General features: G+C 49.4%; 1 protein-coding gene across 18 annotated transcripts in view; it reads left to right on the top strand.

The window, feature by feature from the left end:
- Positions 1-20,181, top strand: part of MACF1 (microtubule actin crosslinking factor 1) — a 236,991-nt gene that overhangs the window by 87,509 nt on the left and 129,301 nt on the right. For all 18 annotated transcript variants that reach the window (XM_044997589.1, XM_044997588.1, XM_044997594.1 and 15 more), the window contains 16 exons: positions 6,891-7,057; positions 8,164-8,276; positions 8,370-8,476; positions 9,179-9,298; positions 9,410-9,505; positions 9,930-10,057; positions 10,188-10,281; positions 11,468-11,622; positions 12,202-12,478; positions 13,050-13,178; positions 14,322-14,399; positions 14,972-15,133; positions 15,798-15,902; positions 16,534-16,629; positions 17,061-17,186; positions 19,618-19,770. In XM_044997589.1, the coding sequence (XP_044853524.1) occupies positions 6,891-7,057; positions 8,164-8,276; positions 8,370-8,476; positions 9,179-9,298; positions 9,410-9,505; positions 9,930-10,057; positions 10,188-10,281; positions 11,468-11,622; positions 12,202-12,478; positions 13,050-13,178; positions 14,322-14,399; positions 14,972-15,133; positions 15,798-15,902; positions 16,534-16,629; positions 17,061-17,186; positions 19,618-19,770 (2,106 nt within the window). The remainder of the gene's footprint in view (positions 1-6,890; positions 7,058-8,163; positions 8,277-8,369; positions 8,477-9,178; positions 9,299-9,409; positions 9,506-9,929; positions 10,058-10,187; positions 10,282-11,467; positions 11,623-12,201; positions 12,479-13,049; positions 13,179-14,321; positions 14,400-14,971; positions 15,134-15,797; positions 15,903-16,533; positions 16,630-17,060; positions 17,187-19,617; positions 19,771-20,181) is intronic.

The raw sequence follows: 20,181 nt of genomic DNA, 5'->3' as shown, positions 1-20,181 counted from the left end.
GTTAGGAGTGTCAGATTAGGAGAGCAGGGGGTGCATGGGCTTGTAGACTGACCCTGTTTGTACTTTAGGCAGATTACAGGGTAGAGGCAGCAGAGTGTGCAGGTCGAGAGCGGGAACAGCACTCGAAGTAGAAGCAGGAGGATGTGGGAAGGCAATTACTTGTGTTTTAGGTGTAATTGCCTGTGTGTCACTCGAGATGCACTGACTGTAGTTAGCATGTTCACCCACTTTCAAGGGGTTGCTCACAGCACATTCCCTCCCTTCTGACACTTGTGTGGCGTGCACGCTCCCCCCTTTGCACGCATGTAACATTTCGGTGAAACGTTGGCACTAATTAAAAGTGGGGGAAGGGGCGGTATTGCAAAGTGTGTTGGTTAGGAAGGAGGCTTGTTAGAATGGTCCTAAAAATGGGCGGGTGCATTGCAGCCAGACAGGGCCAGGCAGCAACATTCAGTGACGTCCCTGGCTGTAGTAGCATTTTCTAGCATTTGTCAGTGGGGGGGAAGAGTTGAAACTGGCATCACTGATGACTTACCAAGTACTTTCGTTGGCTGCTGTCAGTCTGTGGAGTGGAAAGGGGGCAGAGACCGGAAGAGCCTAGAGTGGAACACGATTGAAATGGTGGGAGACACCCCCTGATTCAGCCTCAAACCTGTAGCATGGCAGGGCTACAGGTGTCCTGTCTAGTTCCTGGCAGCCCAGTGTGATTCCAAAGAGGAAAAGCGGCCTCGCCCCTCTGGGGTGAAGGGGAACTCAGCCAGTCCGAGTCCATCTCCTCTCGGGCAATAGACTCCTGCCCTGGAGCAGCAATGCTGTTCGTGGAAATGGAGCGATTGGAAGGAGTGCTGTGCCTCGGAGAGTCAAAGGGGTTGGGTGGGCATCGGCTAGTGGGAGGTATTTTGGCCTGGGAAGGGCTAGATGAGCGTACCCTGGGTTTTTGGCTCAAGGCCATGGTGATATAGGAGGGGTTGCTGGAAGAGATTTGCTTATTGCATGTTATGCTTTGGGGGCAGTGAAATTGTCTCCTTGTATTTTGGACTTGTGGCCAGAGGTGTCTTGTGTCTGTATTTAGAGTTGTGGGTGTCAGAAGACGCTGCATTTGTTTTGGGGGTTGCTTCAGAGGAGGGCGTCACTATTCTCTGCAATTTGGGGAGCGGAAGGGCCTCCTCTGATTTGTGATGGACTGGAATCCCTCGGTCCAGATTCTCAGCGCCGTTTGGGCTGCTGGGGATGGGGCATGGCCAATGAGATGTAGGGATCAGTAGGCAAAAGGAGCTTGATGCTGAATATTTTGGCTTGCTGGGCCAAGGCCATTACCTTGATGTACGGGAGAAGGCCGCTCTGTATTTAGACACCAAGGTCAGTGGGAACAGAGCACTGCTGTCCTGGTAAAAGTGGTTGATCTTTAAAAAAGAAAAAAAAATGCAGAGGAATTTTGTGAGCTGATGCATGAGTAAGGAGGGTTCTGTGCTTGAGCTCCGGGTTCCATACGCTCATCACCCCCTTCTCTGATTCCTTTATCCCAAGAGCAGGCTTTTAAAGGAGGAGGCGGTACCGCCCCTCAGTATTAGTAGTACAGTGGAGCATCCATCCCATCTATGGGGCATGTGGGGATCCTGCGGATGTAGCTGCATTTTCTGTCCCTTCCTCCAGCCTGGGGAGTGGGGCAGGCAAAGGCCCAGTTATCTGGGGACGGACGCCTGTGTCGTTAGCTATTTAGATGGTCCGCGAGGTGCATCGTGCATTTGTTATGGCCCTGGTGCCTCGCAAGCTGCTGTGTCATGTGATCCTGTCGGTCTATCAGCCCATTGCTCTAAGGAAATCCCTGGTTTGGGTCCGGAAGAGTTAACGCCAAAGCCGGCTGTGTGGCAGCAACCGACAAAGAGCAGTTTTGTGTGCGATAAGCGTGTCAGACTCCAGAGAGGGAGGTGAGCAGCGGCATACCAATCACACTGCTGCCACTCCTCTTTGTGCTTCCGCAGACGTCTGGGGGGAGAGAGGGAGGGTCCTTTGCCTCTAGCCCTGCAGTTTCCTTTCCCTTCCCTGCAAGGGGAATCGTCACTGGAGCTGGACATCGTGAGCAGTAGGAGCCAGGTGAAAATAGGGGCTGTCAAGCGATTAAAAAAATGCATCTCAGTCGCACTGTTAAGCAGTAACCGAACACCATGTAAAATACAAATACCCCATTTGTAAATATTTTGGGTCCAGAATGTTCAAATCTATTGATTTCAATTACAACACAGAATACAAAGTGTCCAGTGCTCACTTTATATTGATTTTTGATTACAAATATTTGCACTGTAAAAAACAAAACAAATAGTATTTTTCAATTCACCTAATACAAGTACTGTAGTGCAGTCTCTTTATCATGAAAGCTGAACTTACAAATGTAGAATTATGTACAAAAACCCCCCTCCTGCATTCAAAAACAAACCAGTGTAAAACTTTAGAGCCTACAAGTCCAATCAGTCCTACTTCTTGTTCAGCTAATCGCTGAAACAAACAAGTTTGTTTTACGTTTCCAGAAGATAATGCTGCCAGCTTTTAGTTTACAATAGCACCTGAAAGTGAGAGCAGGCACTGTTGTAGGCGTTGCAAGATAGTTACATGCCAGATGCGCTAAAGATTCATATGTCCCTTGATGCTTCAACCACCATTCCAGAGGATGTGTCCATGCTGATGACGGGTTCTGATAGATAACGATCCAAAGCAGTGCGGACCAATGCATGTTCATTTTCATTATCTGAGTCAGATGCAGAACTGGCCCCAGCTATTCTGCACATCCCGCGGGGGGGATGTGTGTGTGTGTGGGGCCCCGGCCTCCATGTGGGGGGTGGTGGGGCTGTCTTGGGGGACAGAGGGGAACATCCCCCAGCACTCACCGGTGGCATGGCTGAGGCTGGGCTGCTGTACTTCCCGCCACCGTTGAGTGCAGGCTCAGCCCTGCTGCAGTCCTCGGGGTGGGGCTGGAGCGGGAAGAGGCAGGGTGGGGAGGAGCAGGGGTGGGGGCTTGGGGAAGGGGTGGACTGGGGCAGGGCGGGGGCTGGAGCAGCACACGCTGCATAGGGCACCACACAACTGGGTACTTTGCATATGGGTAAGGACGGCCCTGGTCAGATGCCACCAGCAGAAGGTTGATTTTTCTTTTTTGGCAGTTTGGGTTCTGTAGTTTCTGCATCAGAGCGTTGCTCTTTTAAGACCTCTGAAAGCTCCACACCTCGTCCCTCTCAGATTTTGGAAGGCACTTCAGATTCTTAAACCTTGGGGCGAGTGCTGTAGCTATCTTTAGAAATCTCACATTGGGATCTTCTTTGCATTTTGTCAAATTTGCACTGAAAGTGTTCTTAAAACGAACACCGTGCTGGGTCATCATCCGTGGAGTGAACACAATCCCTGGCTCACAATGAGACGCAAACTGGCCATACATTTAATACAATATAGTTTTCCAAAGATATGGTGCAAAGCTGCCCTGTCTGCCACGCTAGGCACAGCGCAGACATATAGTCAGTGACAGTCCCTGGTTTACAGCCTAAACAGAGTACACCTAAGGGGTGGCTGGACAAATAAGTGAGTGGGGGATGGAAGGAGGGCAGGCAGGGTAAACAAGGGGTCGGAGGTCAGCTGTAGGTGCTGTGTGTTCAAGGTGATGATAATGAGAAACCCTGACTCCTGGCAATGTCTAGCCAGTAACACTTCAGTTTAGTAGCCTCCCTTCCGGGGGACTCTGGCTCGAGCTCTATGTCTTGGATTTATTTAGAACGAAGACATTCATTGTTAGGCAAAAGCAGGGGCGTTGCTGTCGCAGCTTGGGTGACTTACGCTGAGCCGAGCCTGGGAATCTTCAGCAACACAGAGGGAGCGCAGCTAGATTGTAAGAACTGGCCCATTTCTGCAGTCTCCTGGCAGTAGATGGGTCCAGTCCATGCACCAGTACTTTACCCCAGAGTGCTCAGCCAGACACGATTTCTCTGAATTCAGCATGGGAGGAAAAGCTGTTCTGATAAGCCGTCTGCAGTCATCATAGGAGGCAGAGATGCTCTGATTGGCAGAGTCTGTTGGAAGATGTTATCTGCAATGCTGACTCTAGCTGGCCTTGGTATACAGCCACCTAGCCAAGCAGGACTTTGTTCTGGTAGGAAAATCTTTCTAAGACCAGGGTTTAGAGGCATCTCCCATCTCCACCTGCTGCTAATGCCCTGGAATTGGTTTGTTTTTCTGGAGTATTGCTATTTGTTCTCCATGCACGTCCCTCAGAAAGATACATTTCAAAGGGCACAGTGTAAATCACCAGGATGAGCTAACAGTATGTGGTGTCTGGCTCTTAAACACAGGAGCAAATGAAGGGCATTTTTCTCTCTGTCTTCAGTGCCTTCACCCCACTGCCCTGTCTGTCTGTCTCAGGTATTTCCAAAGCGCTCACCACTGTGGTTATCTGGGGGTGCTTTCTTGTGGTGCTCTCTGGGAGAAGTGCAGAAAAGATGACTTGTAGGTAGGCTGTATTGACTGGCTGGATGAATTAAAGGGAAAAATTACATTTCCAGCTGAAAATGTCGCACCTACCATTGTTGCAGGTAACCTCTAAAAATCACAATAACTGAAAGAGGTTAAAGGAAAAATATCTTTTTTGCCTTTTTTCATGTTGTTCGCTTTGTGCATGTGACAGCCCTTTGCGCATTGTCAGTTTCGCAGTTGTTGGTGTTTACCCTTAACCCTTCCCCCCATAACAAAGCTGAAACTGGAGGAACAGCAGCCAGGGGTGTGTACAGAGAAAGGGGGGCTGGGCCTGAGCTAGTGTCATTGATGGGGCTGCCCACAAGACCCAACTAAACCTCACCAGGGGAGCAAAAAAACCTCTAACTTTTTTTAAATTTTAAAAAAAAATGACATGAAAGCATTTCAGGAGAGACTATTTAAAGGGGAAGGGCAGGGGTGGTGGTAAAAATTGGAATGCTCGATAGTCATAGATTCCAGTGCCAGAAGGGACCATTGTGATTAGCTGATTCGCCAGAGAACTGCCCCGAAATAATTCGTAGAGCAGATCTTTTAGAGAAACAGCCAATCTTGATTCAAAAAGTGTCAGTCATGGAGAATCCACCGTGATCCTTGGTCAGTTGTTCCAATGGTTAAGTATCCTCACTGTCAAACATGTACACCTTATTGCCGGTCTGAATTTGTTTAGCTTCAACTTCCAGCCACTGGATCGTGTTAGACCAGGGGTGGGCAAACTTTTTGGGGCGAGGGCCACATCTGGGTGAGGAAATTGTATGCAGGGCCGGGGTGGAGTGCGGGATGTGGAGGAAGGGGCTCAGGACAAGGGATTGGGGCAGAGAAGGGGTGCAGAGTGTAAGAGGGGGCTCAGGGAAGGGGGTTGGGGTACAGGAGGGGTACGGAGTGCAGGATGGGGCTCAGGGCAGGGAGTTGGGGTGCACAGGGTGCAGGGTGCAGCAGGGAGCTCAGGGCAGGTGGTTGGAATGCACAGGAGTGCAGAAAGGGGCTCAGGGCAGGGAGTTGGGTGCAGGAGGGGTGCGAGGTGCAGGCAGAGGGCTTAGGGCAGGAAGTTGGGGGGCGGGGGGCAGGAGGGGTTTGAGCTCCAGCCCGGTGCCGCTTACCTAAAGTGGCTCCGGGGTGGCAGTGGCGCACACCAGGGCCAGGGCAGGCTCCCTGCATCCCTGCCCTGTCCCCACGCCACTCCAGGAAGTGCTGCGGCCCCTGGGGGGGGGGGGCAGAGGGCTCTGCGTGCGCACATGGAGCCCTTTGCCTCCCGGCCCGGGGGCTGCTTCTGAGAGCAGCGCCGGGCCCGCAGCACCACCAGGGGTAATCCCGCAGGCCGGATCCAAAGCCCTGAAGGGCCGGATCCGGCCCGCGGGCCATAGTTTGCCCATCCCTGTGTTAGACGTTTCTCTGCTAGGCTGAAGAGCCCGTTATTAAATAGTTGTTCCCCATGTAGGTACTTATCGGATATAATCATGTGACTCCTTAACCTTCTCTTTGTGAGACTCAAAGCGCTCCATCTATTTAGTTTATCACTAGAAGGCAGGTTTTCTAATCCTTTAATCATTCTCGTGGCTCTTCTCTGAACCCTCTCCAATTTGTCAACCTCCTTCTTGGATTGTGGGCACTAGAACTGGACAGAGTATTTCAGCAGCAGTTGCACCAGTACCAAATACAGAGGTAAACTAACCTCTCTACTCCTACTCGAGATTCCCCTGGTTATGCATCCCAGGAGGCAATATTAGTCCATTTCAAAACTCCCAGGCTATAGCATCCCTTTAATCAAACTTCCTTTGCTCTGAAAAGCCTTCAGCCGAGTTACATGCAGTTACTCTGAATTTGCCCTGCCCTCAGCTTTCAGTTCGTTTGAGTCTGCACCGATCCTAGCAATTGTGGCAGTAAAAATAGAGGTGCTGTACTCATGTGACCTGTCTTTAGATATAACGAGGAGTCCTTGTGGCACCTTAGAAACGAACAAATTTATTTGGGCATAAGCTTTCGTGGGATGGAACCCACTTCATCAGATGCACTTCACCCTCCACTTGGTAAAGCAACTCCCATCTTTTCATGTTGTGTGTGTGTGTACACACACCTGCTACTGTATTTTCCACTCTGATGAAGTGGGTTCTAGCCCACAAAACCTTATGCCCAAATAAATCTGTTAGCCTCTAGGGTGTCACAAGGACTCCACGTTGTTTTTGCTGATACAGAGTAACACGGCGACCATTCTGAAACCTGTCTTTAGATATGGATCCCTGTCTTGGACTTTTCATATGAGACTGGCTCCTGAGACCCCATGTACAATGTGTATATATAGAAATAAAATCTGCATAATTTGCCCAACAGGGTTCTTCCTGCTTCCAAAGTGCCGTGTAACCCGCGATACCATGTCTTTACAGATCTCCGACATCTACATCAGTGGGGAGTCAGGGGACATGTCTGCTAAGGAGAAGCTGCTTCTGTGGACGCAGAAGGTGACTGCAGGTTACGTGGGAGTGAAGTGCACCAACTTCTCTTCGTGCTGGAGCGACGGGAAGATGTTCAATGCTCTCATTCACAGATACAGGTGCGCAGAGAGGAGTCTGGCGTGGCTACGGGAGAGGTTCAGGCTCCTTGTTCTCTCTTTGCATTAAAAGTCTGCACCTTGAAATCCTAGTTCTGCCCAACACAGAATAATGGAGGAGGGGAGCTCTGCTCCAGGCCCTGCGCAGCAGAAAAGGCTGAGCACATGCACAGTTGCAAGGAGTGTTGGCCTTTTAGCAAGGGGGGAGAAAAGCTTTAAAACCAGATTATGGAGGTGCTGCTGTGCCGTTAACGTTGTGAGTTCCCACTTTGCTCTCAGTGACTAATAATACTTAGCACTTCAGTGGCACCTTCCATCTGAGCATCTCCAGGCTCTCTTGAAGCAGCAATTAAGCCTCTGACAAAACTCCTTGTGAGCAGCTAGGCAAGTGGTTTTCTCTCTCTCTCCCGGCTGCACGTTGAGTTGGTGCAGAGCTGGGATTAGAACTCAGCAGGGCTGACGCCTGGCTTTGACCCCTACACCACGCTGCTGAGGGTGAAGGAGGTGAGCAAAAATTGTCACTAAGGTCAACGCATCATAAAATGTCTCCAGACAGCATCTGTCACCTGGGTTACCCTTTGTCAGGCAGTGACTGACTGACCATGGGCAACCCCCCAAATGGAAAGGAGTGGGGTCATGAGCACTCTGCAGAAGGAATTGGAAATCTCCTGCCAAAATGCCCCCCTTGAAGATGGAAAAGTGGGGGGTGGGGGTAACTGTTTGGGGGGTTAGGAGTCCTAAGCAGTGTGTACCCCCAGCACTGAGCTGGGTGTAGCAGATTCAAAGAGCTAGCCAGGAAGTCTCTGCTTTTCTTGCCGTGAATGTGAAGATCTTCTGGTCCTAATCCTCATTTGCACTTCATGTCCTGTTGCAGAATTGCGTACCCAGTTACATTAACAGTGCTTGTTCCTGGCACCTTGGGGGAATCACTTGGGACCCCCTTTGTACTATTAAGAGCCTCCCTCCTCTTCCTTGGTCTCCATGTACCTGTGTGTCATGTGTGGTTAGCGGTGTCTGGCTGTGAACGCACGGTGCGGTACCAGAAGCAGTGTGTCACCTTGGCTAGGTGTGAAGGTGGCTGTCTCTGAGCTGCTGGGTGTGTCTTACAGGCCGGATATGGTGGACATGGAGCGGGTGCAGATACAGAGTAACCGGGAGAATCTGGAACAGGCCTTTGAGGTTGCAGAGAGGCTTGGAGTCACCCGGTTGCTGGATGCGGAAGGTAAGAGACGATGGTGATTGACCCAGCTGGGTAGAAGATTACCTCTCCCCCTCTTACCCCTCTGACTTGGGTTTCTTTGTCCCCTTGCCCCAGATGTGGATGTCCCATCTCCAGATGAGAAGTCTGTGATAACTTATGTGTCTTCAATCTACGATGCCTTTCCCAAGGTCCCCGAGGGAGGAGACGGGATCAGTGCGATAGTAAGAACTGCCGCTTTTTACACCTTCTGACCCTAATTCTATGGAAGGCTGGTCTGTAGGCACCTTGTGTCGTGACTGGGGGTGGTGTGAGTTGTGTGCCTTATCTCCAGGAGAAAAGTTTGGAGGCTTCCGTCTCCAGCTACAACAGATGGTATCTCCCCCCTGCCCCCTCCCAAAAAAAGGCAGTGGAGGTTTGTGCTGCTTAGCAGGCATTGAGGGGCCACTGGAATCAGGAGAGAGAAGTGGGGATTGGAGCTCATGTCACTTACCACTGCTGGAGCAGCGTGGAGCAATTTACAGCTTCCCTAGTAAGGTGGGGCTGCCCTTTAATTCTCCTGTGCACCATCAAAGTCCCTTGGTTCTCTGTGGGTACGTGTGAGCAGCCTGAGACTGTGCACTGAATTCTCCGCTCTGGGCAGCGGCGTAACAGAGCTCTGTGGTGCCCTGGAGATAGGAGCTTATAGCAAGGTCCTGCTTTCCCCTCTGTGCCGGTGAAACTGCACCACAAGAAGGGGAGGCGCTTTCAGCTTGGGTTGTGCGGCAGATGTCGCCACTCTGAGTCGCAGTGATGCACGTTCTGTTTGTTCTCTCCCCTGCCTTGGCTGGCAACGTGTTGGGGCCCAGCTGCGATATTTTGCCTGTTGCTTTGTGTAGCTGCTTTCCAGTATTAGCCCTTCAAATGGCTCCCCCTTTTCCTCCCAGGAGGTGGATTCAAGGTGGCTAGAGTACCAGAACCGCGTGGACTCCCTCATCCCCTGGATCAAACAGCACACGATACTGATGTCAGACACATCCTTCCCCCAGAACCCCGTTGAGCTAAAGGTGAGGGTTTCCTTGGAGTGTCTGGTGCCAGTTGTTGGCTTTGGGCTTAACTGGTGGTAGCACAAGGTGGTGCCGAGGGCTGTGTGCTGATACAGCTGTCTCCCATTGCAGGCACTTTATAATCAGTACATACACTTCAAAGAAACAGAAATCCCAACAAAAGAACAAGAAAAAGGGAGGATAGAGGAGCTGTATAAACTACTAGAGGTAAGAGACTTCTCAGCTGCGTGACTGGTCGCTGGGAACATTTTGTTTTTCAAGCTTTACTGTACGTTCAGTTTGGATTTGTTTTGAAACAGAGAAACAAAAATCACCCTGAGGGTATATCATAAAGCAGGCAGCATTGCTGAGCAGTTCTTCCGCTGCTCCGATCACTGTGGTATCCAAGCACCTTCCAGCAGTGTGTTAGCCCCTTGGCTGCGTGGTTCAGAGAGGGTGGTCTGAGGACAGAGGCAGCCGCTCTCAGGACGGCATAGAGGAAGCTACATTCAGGTTAGGGGTATGCAGAGCTATAGCCAAGAAGACTGGTGCCCTCCTCCCCCAATAGATGTCAGTGGAATAAGTCACTCAGCTGCTGTCAACCGTGTAATAGAGCAGGGTAAGAGAAGCTGTTCTGCTACTGTGTTTCCAGGCCTGGATTGAATTCGGCCGCATCAAGCTGCCCCAAGGTTACCACCCCAATGACGTGGAGGAGGAGTGGGGCAAGCTGATCGTAGAGATGCTGGAGCGTGAGAAGTCGTTGCGGCCAGCAGTGGAGAGGTTGGTACTGAACTGTGGGAACGCAGAGCTTACTGGGTCCCTGTTGAGAATTCTCTCGTCTGCCACCACTATGGGGGCCGAAGGTGTCCCGGAGAGGCTCGTGTCTCTGATTTTATTTCGTTTGTCGCAGGCTGGAATTGCTGCTACAAATCGCTAACAAAATTCAGAATGGTGCTCTGAGCTGTGAAGAAAAACTCACTCTGGCAAGGAACACACTGCAAGCCGTGAGTGTTGGTGTTAGTTAGTCTCTCATGTCTCATGTCTATTGTCCTCTTTCCTTCCCTCGAACCCGCCTCTATAGCCTGGCATAGCTGCCTTTCTGCTTAGACCTCAGCACCTCACCCTTGGGATGTTGAGCTTATTCTGAATAGGGCGTGGGGTTCATGGTGGAACAGGAGCTCCCAGTGCTGTGCTGTAGCTAAGAAGGTGAACGCGGTCGTTGGATGTATTAGCAGAGGAACATCAAGGAGGAGTGTGGAGGTTGTGTTACTTTTGTGTATGGCATCGATGAGATCCTTACTAGCCATTGTGTCCAATCAGGTGTTCATGCTTCCAAAGGGATGCTGAAAAATTGGAAAGGGTTCAGCATAGAGCTACGAGAAGGATTCAGTCTGGAAAACCTGCCTTATAATGAGTCTTAAGAGGTTCAATCTATTCTGTTGATCCAAGAGAAGGTTCTGAGGTGACTTGATATGGTATGTTTGCAGTGGAATCAGAAGTGTGAGATATCCAAGCTGGCTTTGGTCTAGCTAGCTTGAATAACAATAGCAGTTACGCTGTGGCAGCACAGGTTAGCTGCTGGAGTACGCATGCAGGGGCCTGGATTGGTCATATAGCCTGTTCTGCTGCGGTCTCGCTGCTGTTGTCGTTTGAGCTGGTTCAGACCTAGCTCGGGTTTGTCTCCGCATGCTGCAGTCACAATCCAATTGCACTGTAGACCTACCTAAAGTGTATAGGTACCTATGCGGGAAATGATTTCTGATCATTGACGGCCCTTTAAGCTAGCAGGGAAAGACGTAACCAGAGCCAGTGGTTGAAGCTGGACATATTCAGATTGGAAGCAAGGTGCACGTTTTAAAGTGAGGGTAACTAAATATTTGAATAACTTGCCTAGGGGTGGGTGGATTCTCCATCACTTGGAGTCTTTATAGCGAGACTGGATGTCTTCCTAAAAGACATTGCACTGGCTCAAACAGAAGTTATGGGCTTGATGCACAAGCCAGTAGGTGAGTTTCTTTGGCTTGTGTTACGCGGGAGGTCAGGCTAGATGATCATAAATGGTCCCTTCTGGCCGTAATGTCTATGAATCCTTTGACGGCTGAACCAGAACACACTCCTCTTGCCTTACGTGTCCCTTACAGTACAGTGGGGATGACACATCTCCCTGGTAACTCTGACCTCTCGCTGCAGGATGCTGCTCACCTGGAGTCTGGCCAGCCAGTTCAGTACGAATCCGATGTGGTCATGTACCTGCAGGAGTGCGAGGGGCTCATCCGGCAGCTGCAGGTGGATGTGCAGATCCTCCGAGATGAGAATTACTACCAGCTGGAGGAGCTGGTCTTCAGGTGAGGGGCTGTGTGTATGAGAAAGCGTCACTGACTGGGGGATATGGACCGAGACACATAGAATCATAGAATCTCAGGTTTGGAAGGGACCTCAGGAGGTCATCTAGTCCAACCCCCTGCTCAAAGCAGGACCAAACCCAACTAAATCATCCCAGCCAGGGCTTTGTCAAGCCTGACCTTAAAAACCTCTAAGGAAGGAGATTCCACCACCTCCCTAGGTAACCCATTCCAGTTCTTCACCACCTTACTAGTGAAAAAGTTTTTCCTAATGTCCAACCTAAACCTCCTTCTCTGCAACTTGAGACCATTACTCCTTGTTCTGTCATCTTCACATGAATATGCTGCATTAAGTAGCAAGGTATGCGAGTCCTGGTGGTAATGGCTTTGCCCTACCTGAGTGTGTCCTGCTCTCCATGTGCTTCCTGTGAGGTGGGATTCCTTCAGTTTGGGTTATAGAAGAAGATAGACAAACCCCTCATAAGCAGGATTGTTGTGGAGAACAGGTGTCGTTCCATATATCTGCTGGAGTCCAGACATCAGTAACTAGGTTTCTGTCTTCCCTTCCCCTCTCTGCTCCAGGATCGTCCGGCTGCAAGATGAGCTGGTCACGCTGAGGCTGGAATGCACTAACCTGTACCGGAAGGGTCACTTCTCTACCTTGGAGCTGGTACAGCCGTCCACCCTGACCACTACACACTTGAAGGCAGAGCCCTTGATAAAGGGCACGCACACCTCCTCTGCCTCCTGGTTCCGGAAGCCCATGACCCGGGCGGAGCTGGTGGCCATCTCCTCTTCTGAAGATGAAGGCAACCTCCGATTTGTGTATGAGCTGCTGTCTTGGGTGGAAGAGATGCAGGTGGGTGCATTCCCTGAGCTTTAACCAGCTCTACAGGCTGACTCAGCTGCATGTATTGGCACTAAAAAAAAAAGTCAGAAAACTGAAAAATGTGTGTGTGTGTGGGGGGGGGGGTTTCTGTCTTTTTTCTTTAAACCACAAACATTGTGATGGTGCAACTGGTCCCTGGTGCTCAGGGGATGTCATTGGTTACCAGATACTCTTGTTTCTGAGAAGTCCCTCTTGTCCTGAGCTGGGTTTGGTTTCCCATACGGTGCTCCTGCTGTTTGCAGGGAATAGTGGAAGGGTGTCTCCAAAGCAGAGCTCCAGACTAATTCAGCCTGACAAGCTCCTCCTGTTTGACATGAGCATAGGGCTCGAGCCAGCTGCCCCTGAAGTCAATGTGAGTTTGGACATTGACCCGAGCACTGTTAGGGTCAGTCTCTTAACGAGCACACTGCACTGGGGCTGCGCTTTGCATCTCTTGCTTCAGTAGTGAGCTAGGAGGTGCCGTCACTTCCAGGACCCTGTGCTTTTGAGCATGCTCTTTCGGATGGCGAACATTGACTGTGCCTATTGGTGGCTGTTTCAGATGAAGCTGGAGCGGGCGGAGTGGGGCAGTGATTTGCCGAGTGTGGAATCTCAGCTGGAGACGCAGCGGCACGTCCACTCCAGCGTGGAGGATCTGGGCGCCAGCGTGAAGGAGGCCAGGATGTACGAGGTGAGGGGGACACAGACTTGATAGAGGACCTGAGGGCACTAGAGTTTGCCAAGGCTCGGTGGGGTGATGAGGAGGAGCAGGACATCAGATCCTGTGAGTGTTTGGTGGCTTTGGAGGGTGAATATACTTGAGGCTGCTGCAGTGAGGCACCTTTGAAGGTGTATGGTGCAAAAGGTTCTCCTAGCACTCTGAACTATCAAGACTCATTAAAAGTAGGAATAGAGAGGTTATGTTACCTCTGTATTTGGCACTGGTGTGACTGCTGCTGGAATAGCGTGTCCAGTTCTGATGCCCACAAGCCAAGGGGTGTTGATAAATTCGAGAGGGTTCAGAGAAGAGTCCCGAGAATGATTAAAGGATTAGAAAACCTGCCTTCTAGTGATAGGCTCAAAGAGCTCAAGCTATTAAGCTTAATAAAGAGGGGTCATTGAATAGAGTCCATAACTATCTACACGGGGAGCAAACATTTAATAATGGGCTCTTCAGTGGAGCTGAGAAAGGACTAACATGATCCAATGACTGGGAACTGAAGCTAGACAGTGTCGTTTTACCAGTGTGAGTAATTAACATTGGAATAATTTACCAAGAGTCACGGTGAATTCCACATCTCTGACAATTGTTAAATCAAGGCTGGGTGTGTCTCTGAAAGCTCTGCTCTAGGAATTCCTTTGGGGAAGTTCTGTGACCTGTGCTGTACAGGACGTCAGACTAGATGATCCCACTGGTCCCCTCTGCCCTTAGAATCTGTGAATCTAACGTGTGTCCCACTGAACCAGGATTTTAATGCATCACCATTAGCTTATTCTGCAGGCAAAGCTCAAGCCAAAGAGGCTTAAGTGCTGCGGCTACTCTCCAGATTTGATCCCCATTGATTTGTTGTGTTAAGCCCAATTTCTTGTAAATTGTTCCTTTTATTTTCTCTTGGAGCCCAATTCCTTCACTGAGAGTGGAAGGTTCTTTCTCCCCCCTGCCTGATTCCCCCCCCTCCCCCCCGATCCAGAGAAGAGACCACTTGCCACAGCTAGCATTCCTGCTTCTGGTTCTTACTGCTCATGGAAAACTCAGGGGAAGTGGCTGGAATGGGGTGCGATGCTCCGAAATTGAAGCTATATACTGGCAACGTGAACCATTTTTCCTTCTTAGGGTAAAATGTCTCAGAATTTCCGCACTAGCTACACAGAAACCCTCAGCAAGCTGGAGACACAGTACTGCAAGCTGATGGTGAGTAGGCATTACCCATGACCCCAGCATGCTCTGCTGCCTGAGAGTCCCGCCCCTCCGCCCAGCACCATATTCCCCTGGCACAGGCTGCAGAATACAGGGTCCATACTCTGCTGGTGCTGAGGATGGGGAGAGGGAACAGTAGCAATCATTGAGAGCGGAGAGAAGAGCAGACACGTTATTAGTGTCTGCCTCAGAATTCAGAGGAAACCTGTTCATGGCAAACCAGGTTCTTTTGGCAAGGTTGGCCTGTGTGCTATGGAGGCCATGGCTTTACCCAGCCGGTAACCCTGAGTGTACAAGGCAAAGGGTCTGAATTTCCTAAGCCGTTCTCATTATTCTTACCTGCTTGACTTACACACCATGAGAAAGTTTCCCAGTTTGGAGCAACTCGTCACGGCTGGAGTCATCCTCTCAGGGGACGGGTGGTTTTCACTTACACACTTTTCAGACATCTTCGTAGTACTGTAACTATACGTCCTCAGCCCCCTTCGGGGGCACTGGAAGAGAGAAGAGTCTGGGAAGCATCCATTTATGGCTCACAAGGGGGGTGGTTATTTCACTGTATGCAGGAAACATCGAGCTTCCGACTGCGGCATCTCCAGAGCCTGTACGGGTTTGTGTCCCGAGCCACCGCTGAGTTAATCTGGCTGAATGAAAAGGAGGAAGAGGAGCTGGCGTATGACTGGAGTGACAACAACCCCAATATTGCAGCCAAAAGGAATTACTTCTCAGTGAGTATAGTGCAGGCACAGGGCACCCGTCTGAACAGGGCTGCCTGGTTACAAGCTCCACTGATTATACTGGTATTGCTTTTAAATTGCTGTGAAACCTCCAGCTGGCTTAAAAGCTCTCAAATTAAGGCTTCCCAGGACTCTGAGCGCCTACAGCTCAGCCTGCAGCGCTTGCCGCAGTCACGATCACCACTGATGAACTGTGGCTTGAGTAAAATGCAAAGGGAAAAGCCAAATCTGTTTAGCAGGTTTTCCAGTTTTGTGAGCGTGTAATAAACATACCGTGGGGCAGGGTTAAAGCTGGAGTTGAACACTTGGCTGAGAATTCCCTCAGTTCCTAGCATCTAGGCTTTGAATGGTAACCTTCTGAATAAGGGTTTGTTTATATCTGTAGCCATTCAGAATTAAGGACATTGCAAGGCAGAAATTCTCAGTTAAGGTTAAGGAGACTGCCCTTCAGGACAATAGCAATAAGGTGTTCTCATTCGAACCCTACCTGCGGAACTGAAGAAATGCTCAGTGCCGTTTCCAACACCAGCTTTAATCCTGCCCCACATCCCTGCTCCTCTTCAGCCTGGCCTGGAGACGTAATGACTCAAGTACAGCTACCCCAGAAATGTATGACTGATTTTGATTTGAGTCTTTGCTGGTGTCTGCTACTCAGGAGCTGACAATGGAACTGGAAGAGAAACAGGATGTGTTCCGGTCTCTACAAGATACAGCAGAGCTGCTCTCATTGGAGAATCACCCAGCCAAACAGACTGTAGAGGTAACTGATCGGTGGAAGGGCGTATACGCTGGGGGGGTTTCACGCCCAGTTACCCCCTTGAAGAAATATCATTGGGAGACAAGCTATAGACGGCCACACATCCAACTCCACCCTGAACTGCTCTTACCAACTCCAAGTCGTTGCAAACAGCTTTCTTGAGAAGGACAAGGGAGACACTTCTACGCGTGCCCTTCCCAAGATAATAAAGAGAAATGTTTGTGTGGACAGGCCCAGGCCCTAGGTCCCGTGGGAAGATAAGAGAGCCAGTGGCCCTGAGCTTTCTTTGAATTATTCATGGTTATGAGACTGATGGAGCAAACATGTCTGTGGAGCAAAGGGTTATCGGGGCAGGGTTGTTTTTTTACTGACAAGCCCCTCCACCAGTTCCAGGGGGTGGAGGGAAACTACCTTGGAAGTGCCACTTGAAGTGCTTCCTTTCTTTAATTTATTTCCTTTGGTCTCTATTCCAGGACACTTCCCACGACATCTCATTACAGCCAAATCCTTCCTTCCATTGTCAGCTAGTTGAGTGAACTGGCTGAACACTGACTCAAACCCCTTTGTTGACAGATGCACCTTGTTCCTTTGTTGTTGTAACTTGTGGTTTTCTTTGTATATGTGTATTTTCCAGGCGTATAGCGCAGCTGTCCAGTCCCAGTGGCAGTGGATCAAACAGCTCTGCTTATGTGTAGACCAGCATGTGAAGGAGAATGCTGCTTACTTCCAGGTATAGTAGGGAGGGACAGTCCTGCGTTTCTGTCCCTGACCTATGGTTCAGAGACCCACACCTGGTTGTGCACCGTGGTTATGGTATAGCATCAACTGACCCACAACGTGCTTGTCCTTTTGCAGGGCAGTAGAGGCTTTATCCTGAACACAGCTTTAAATGAAGGACTTCTGAGTTTTTTCTCATTTGTTTCTTTCTCTTTTGCCGCGTCCCCTGTGCACTTTATATGGTGGGATGTGATTTCTCGTGATAGCCCAGGCCAAGCCTGTGGTGGTGCTTTACCGCTCCAGCAGCACAAAGATGGAGAGAAATGTGGAAGAAACTTGCCCAGTGAGGTTTTTGGTGGGTCCCTTGCAGTGTTGCCTGTGGCAATGAATAGCCTGTGGTGTGTTGTATCACACAGTTTTCTGTAATGCTTTTTGGCTTTGCAGTTCTTCAGCGACGCCCGAGAGTCAGAAACGTACCTGCGGAATCTCCAGGACTCTATCAAGCGGAAGTATTCTTGTGACCAGAACACCAGCCTGACCCGCCTGGAAGATCTGCTGCAGGATTCCATGGTGGGTGTTCTGTATAAGCCCCAACATCATGGGCTCTTGGTGCAATGCACAATCAATACCGTGGAGCAGCACTGCTTGCTGGCTTTTGCGTCACAAAGGAAAATGGGTATATTTGTTTGTTCCTACAACAGCCCAGTTAAGCTGAATGTTCTTTGCCTATCCTGTCTCAGGCCACTCCTTGCATTTTGATTGTGTGTGTCGGAGTGCAGGCTGCGTGACCTTTACTGTGTCGCTTTCTCTTGATTTAACACTGTCTGCACTAATCTGATTTTAATTTAATAGCGATAATGGAAGATCAGTGACTGCAGTAAAGGACTCTTATAGAGCACAAAGCTCTCTCTGTATCCCTGCACCCTTGCTGAAGGGAAGAGGAGCCGGCTGTGCCAAAAGACTGGCTAGAGTCCTTGTGTACCACCGGAAAATGAAGTCCAGAGTTGATTCTTCACCATCACTATCTACCACACTATCTTTCTGTGCGTAGAAATATGGTGATGGGTGAGTTTTGTTGTCCGAGATGGTTACTCTGATCTGGTCAAATGCAGCTGGAGGCTGCATCCAGTTGGTTGCTTAGCTGGTGCAGGGAAGGATGGCGGGAAATGCCCACTCTTAATCCAGATCAGATCTGTCATTAATCTGTTATAACAGGTCTACAAGGTGGCTAATGATAAAATCAAAGCAGCGAGTGGATGGATAATTGTGTATGTCTATATTCAGTAATCAAGACAGCAGTAGTAGGCTGAACTTTGGCAGATTAATCTTTAAGTCACATGACCTGATGCAACTGGAATAATATAGAGCAGTCCAAACAATAAGATAACTTTATAACCACTCAGGGCAAATTGGCACAATAAGAAAAGGAGTGAAGTGTCAACCAGCTACTGATTTGGCATATCTAATGGGTGCGGGTTTACCTACATATTTAACTGCTAATCCTCTGATAAAGATTAGTGGCCAGATGCTAATCAAAGCCTTTTAAATGTTAACATTTATGCACTCGTTCAGTACTTCAGATTGGACTGATTAAATACTAACCTATTAGTGGAGGTTCACAAACTCAGATGCATGAAATCCCATTGTCATATGCAATCTCTTTCTTACGGAGTTCTTTTGGTCCCAGAGGTTCTGCAGCAAAAACGTGGGTGCTGGTATTGGGCAGTCATGCAGGGTAAATCCTCTGGACTCGTTATCCTCTCTTCTCAAGGGTCCGAGTGGCGCATTCCCTTCTCCCAGTGTCAGGTTGTCCGGCTCTTCGTAATCCAGCTGTACTCGCTGCAGGTTCTTAGAGCTATATCCACAAGTACTAGGATTCTGGCATGATAGTGGTTCACTCCTTGTTTTGAAAAGTAGCCGACATCTCAGGAGTGGTGAAGTCCAGTTATCTCCCTGACATATGCTCTTATTCTTTGGTAATTAATGAGTTAAAGTTGTATTTCTTCCAATCATGCTCCCTGGGACAGGCACAGGTAGTTTATTTAAGCACTTATTCTTTTTTTTTTTTTACCATTAAATAACTGAGACCGTTCACCCTTCCTAGTGCACTAATTGACCCTTTAATGGGCTCAGAGTGAAAAGCATGAGTGTTAAAGTTCTCTGTTGGATGGATTTTTTTAACTTCATAAGTCAAAGTGGGCTGGACCGTAATAAATTATTCAGGCTGTGATTTATGTAACGATACCCACACTTCTACACTGGAATGGCTGTAGATTGTTTTGAGGATGCTCTGAAAATGGAGAACCACTGTGATCTCAGAGCATCAGACCAGCAGTGACTGATAGAAACCAATTATGCAATATCATTTACCCCACCTGGCAAATTTCTATCAAAATACCTAATAACTCTGATCGCTTCACCACTCACCGTAGTGGAAAGAAGTCTCTTAGGTGAAGAGATGTTTCTGAGCCATTTCTCTGGGATGTTTTATCTTCTTAACTCTTTGCACCTACATCCTGAGTGTTGTTTTTAAACATGCCTTCATTCCTTGCTTTAGCAAAGTGAGGAATGCAACAGGGTTCTGCAGCCTTCCCAAAGCAGCAAAAAAGAAAGGTCTCCTCAGTGAGGGTGTGTCCTGCTGGTCACTGGTTTATACACACTGCAATTTACATTTTTTAGAAGACTGTTATTTTCTTGTCTCTAGCAGCAAAAGAAATTAATGCTCTGCATGCAGCTTGGTGGGGGTGGGGGAAGCAAGTGAGTGGTCTGGAATGGCACAAAAATGAAAGGGAAGGTTCCAGCCCTGATTTGGGGTGTGTTCCCCCACAGCTGGGGTGAGAGGGACTCTCTTGGCATATCCAGTCAGCCCTTGAGAGCCCAGCCCAGACCTGGAAGACCCTCACCTTTCCGGGGGAAAGAGGGATTTTGCAACAACTCTAAGGGATTTAGTGGTTCTCTTTTGCCACCTGCACTAGCAGCGCTTTGCTTTCATTCTCGCCAGGATGAAAAGGAGCAGCTTATTCAGTCGAAGAGCTCCGTCGCCAGCTTGGTTGGGCGGTCCAAAACCATCGTTCAGCTAAAGCCACGAAATCCGGACCATGTCCTGAAGAGCACCATCTCAGTCAAGGCTGTTTGTGACTATCGCCAGATCGAGGTGAGCTGACGGCAAGGAGCCTGCGGGCTTCGGAGCGAAGGGAAGAGAAGAATCCAGGCTTGTGCAGAGGGTTGGGGGAATAGTGGGGAAGCAGAAAACAGAGAAACTTGGATCACTTCTATAGTACTTGACGGTGAGAAACAACAGCGAGGTAGGGAGGGGATGTATAAGGAGGCGGATGGAACAATTGCCTCTTCTGAAATAGCTTCTCCAATGGTCCTGATCTTTGTCTGAGCAGTAGCAAAGGTTCCATTCCCATACCTTCTAGCCAAAGACTTGCCCGGGTAGCATCCTAGCATCACTGAATTTCTCCTCCCTTCCTCTCCAGACAGCTCTCTGAGGTGATTTGCAATTTACTTCACTTTTGCTCGATTTTAAAGTGAGTTGGCAGAAAGCCTCCTTTCCTCAAGT

Source organism: Mauremys mutica, chromosome 23 (assembly GCF_020497125.1).
Source record: "Mauremys mutica isolate MM-2020 ecotype Southern chromosome 23, ASM2049712v1, whole genome shotgun sequence".
NCBI classification, from domain to species: Eukaryota; Metazoa; Chordata; order Testudines; family Geoemydidae; genus Mauremys; species Mauremys mutica.
This window is presented reverse-complemented; position numbering and strand designations above follow the sequence as displayed.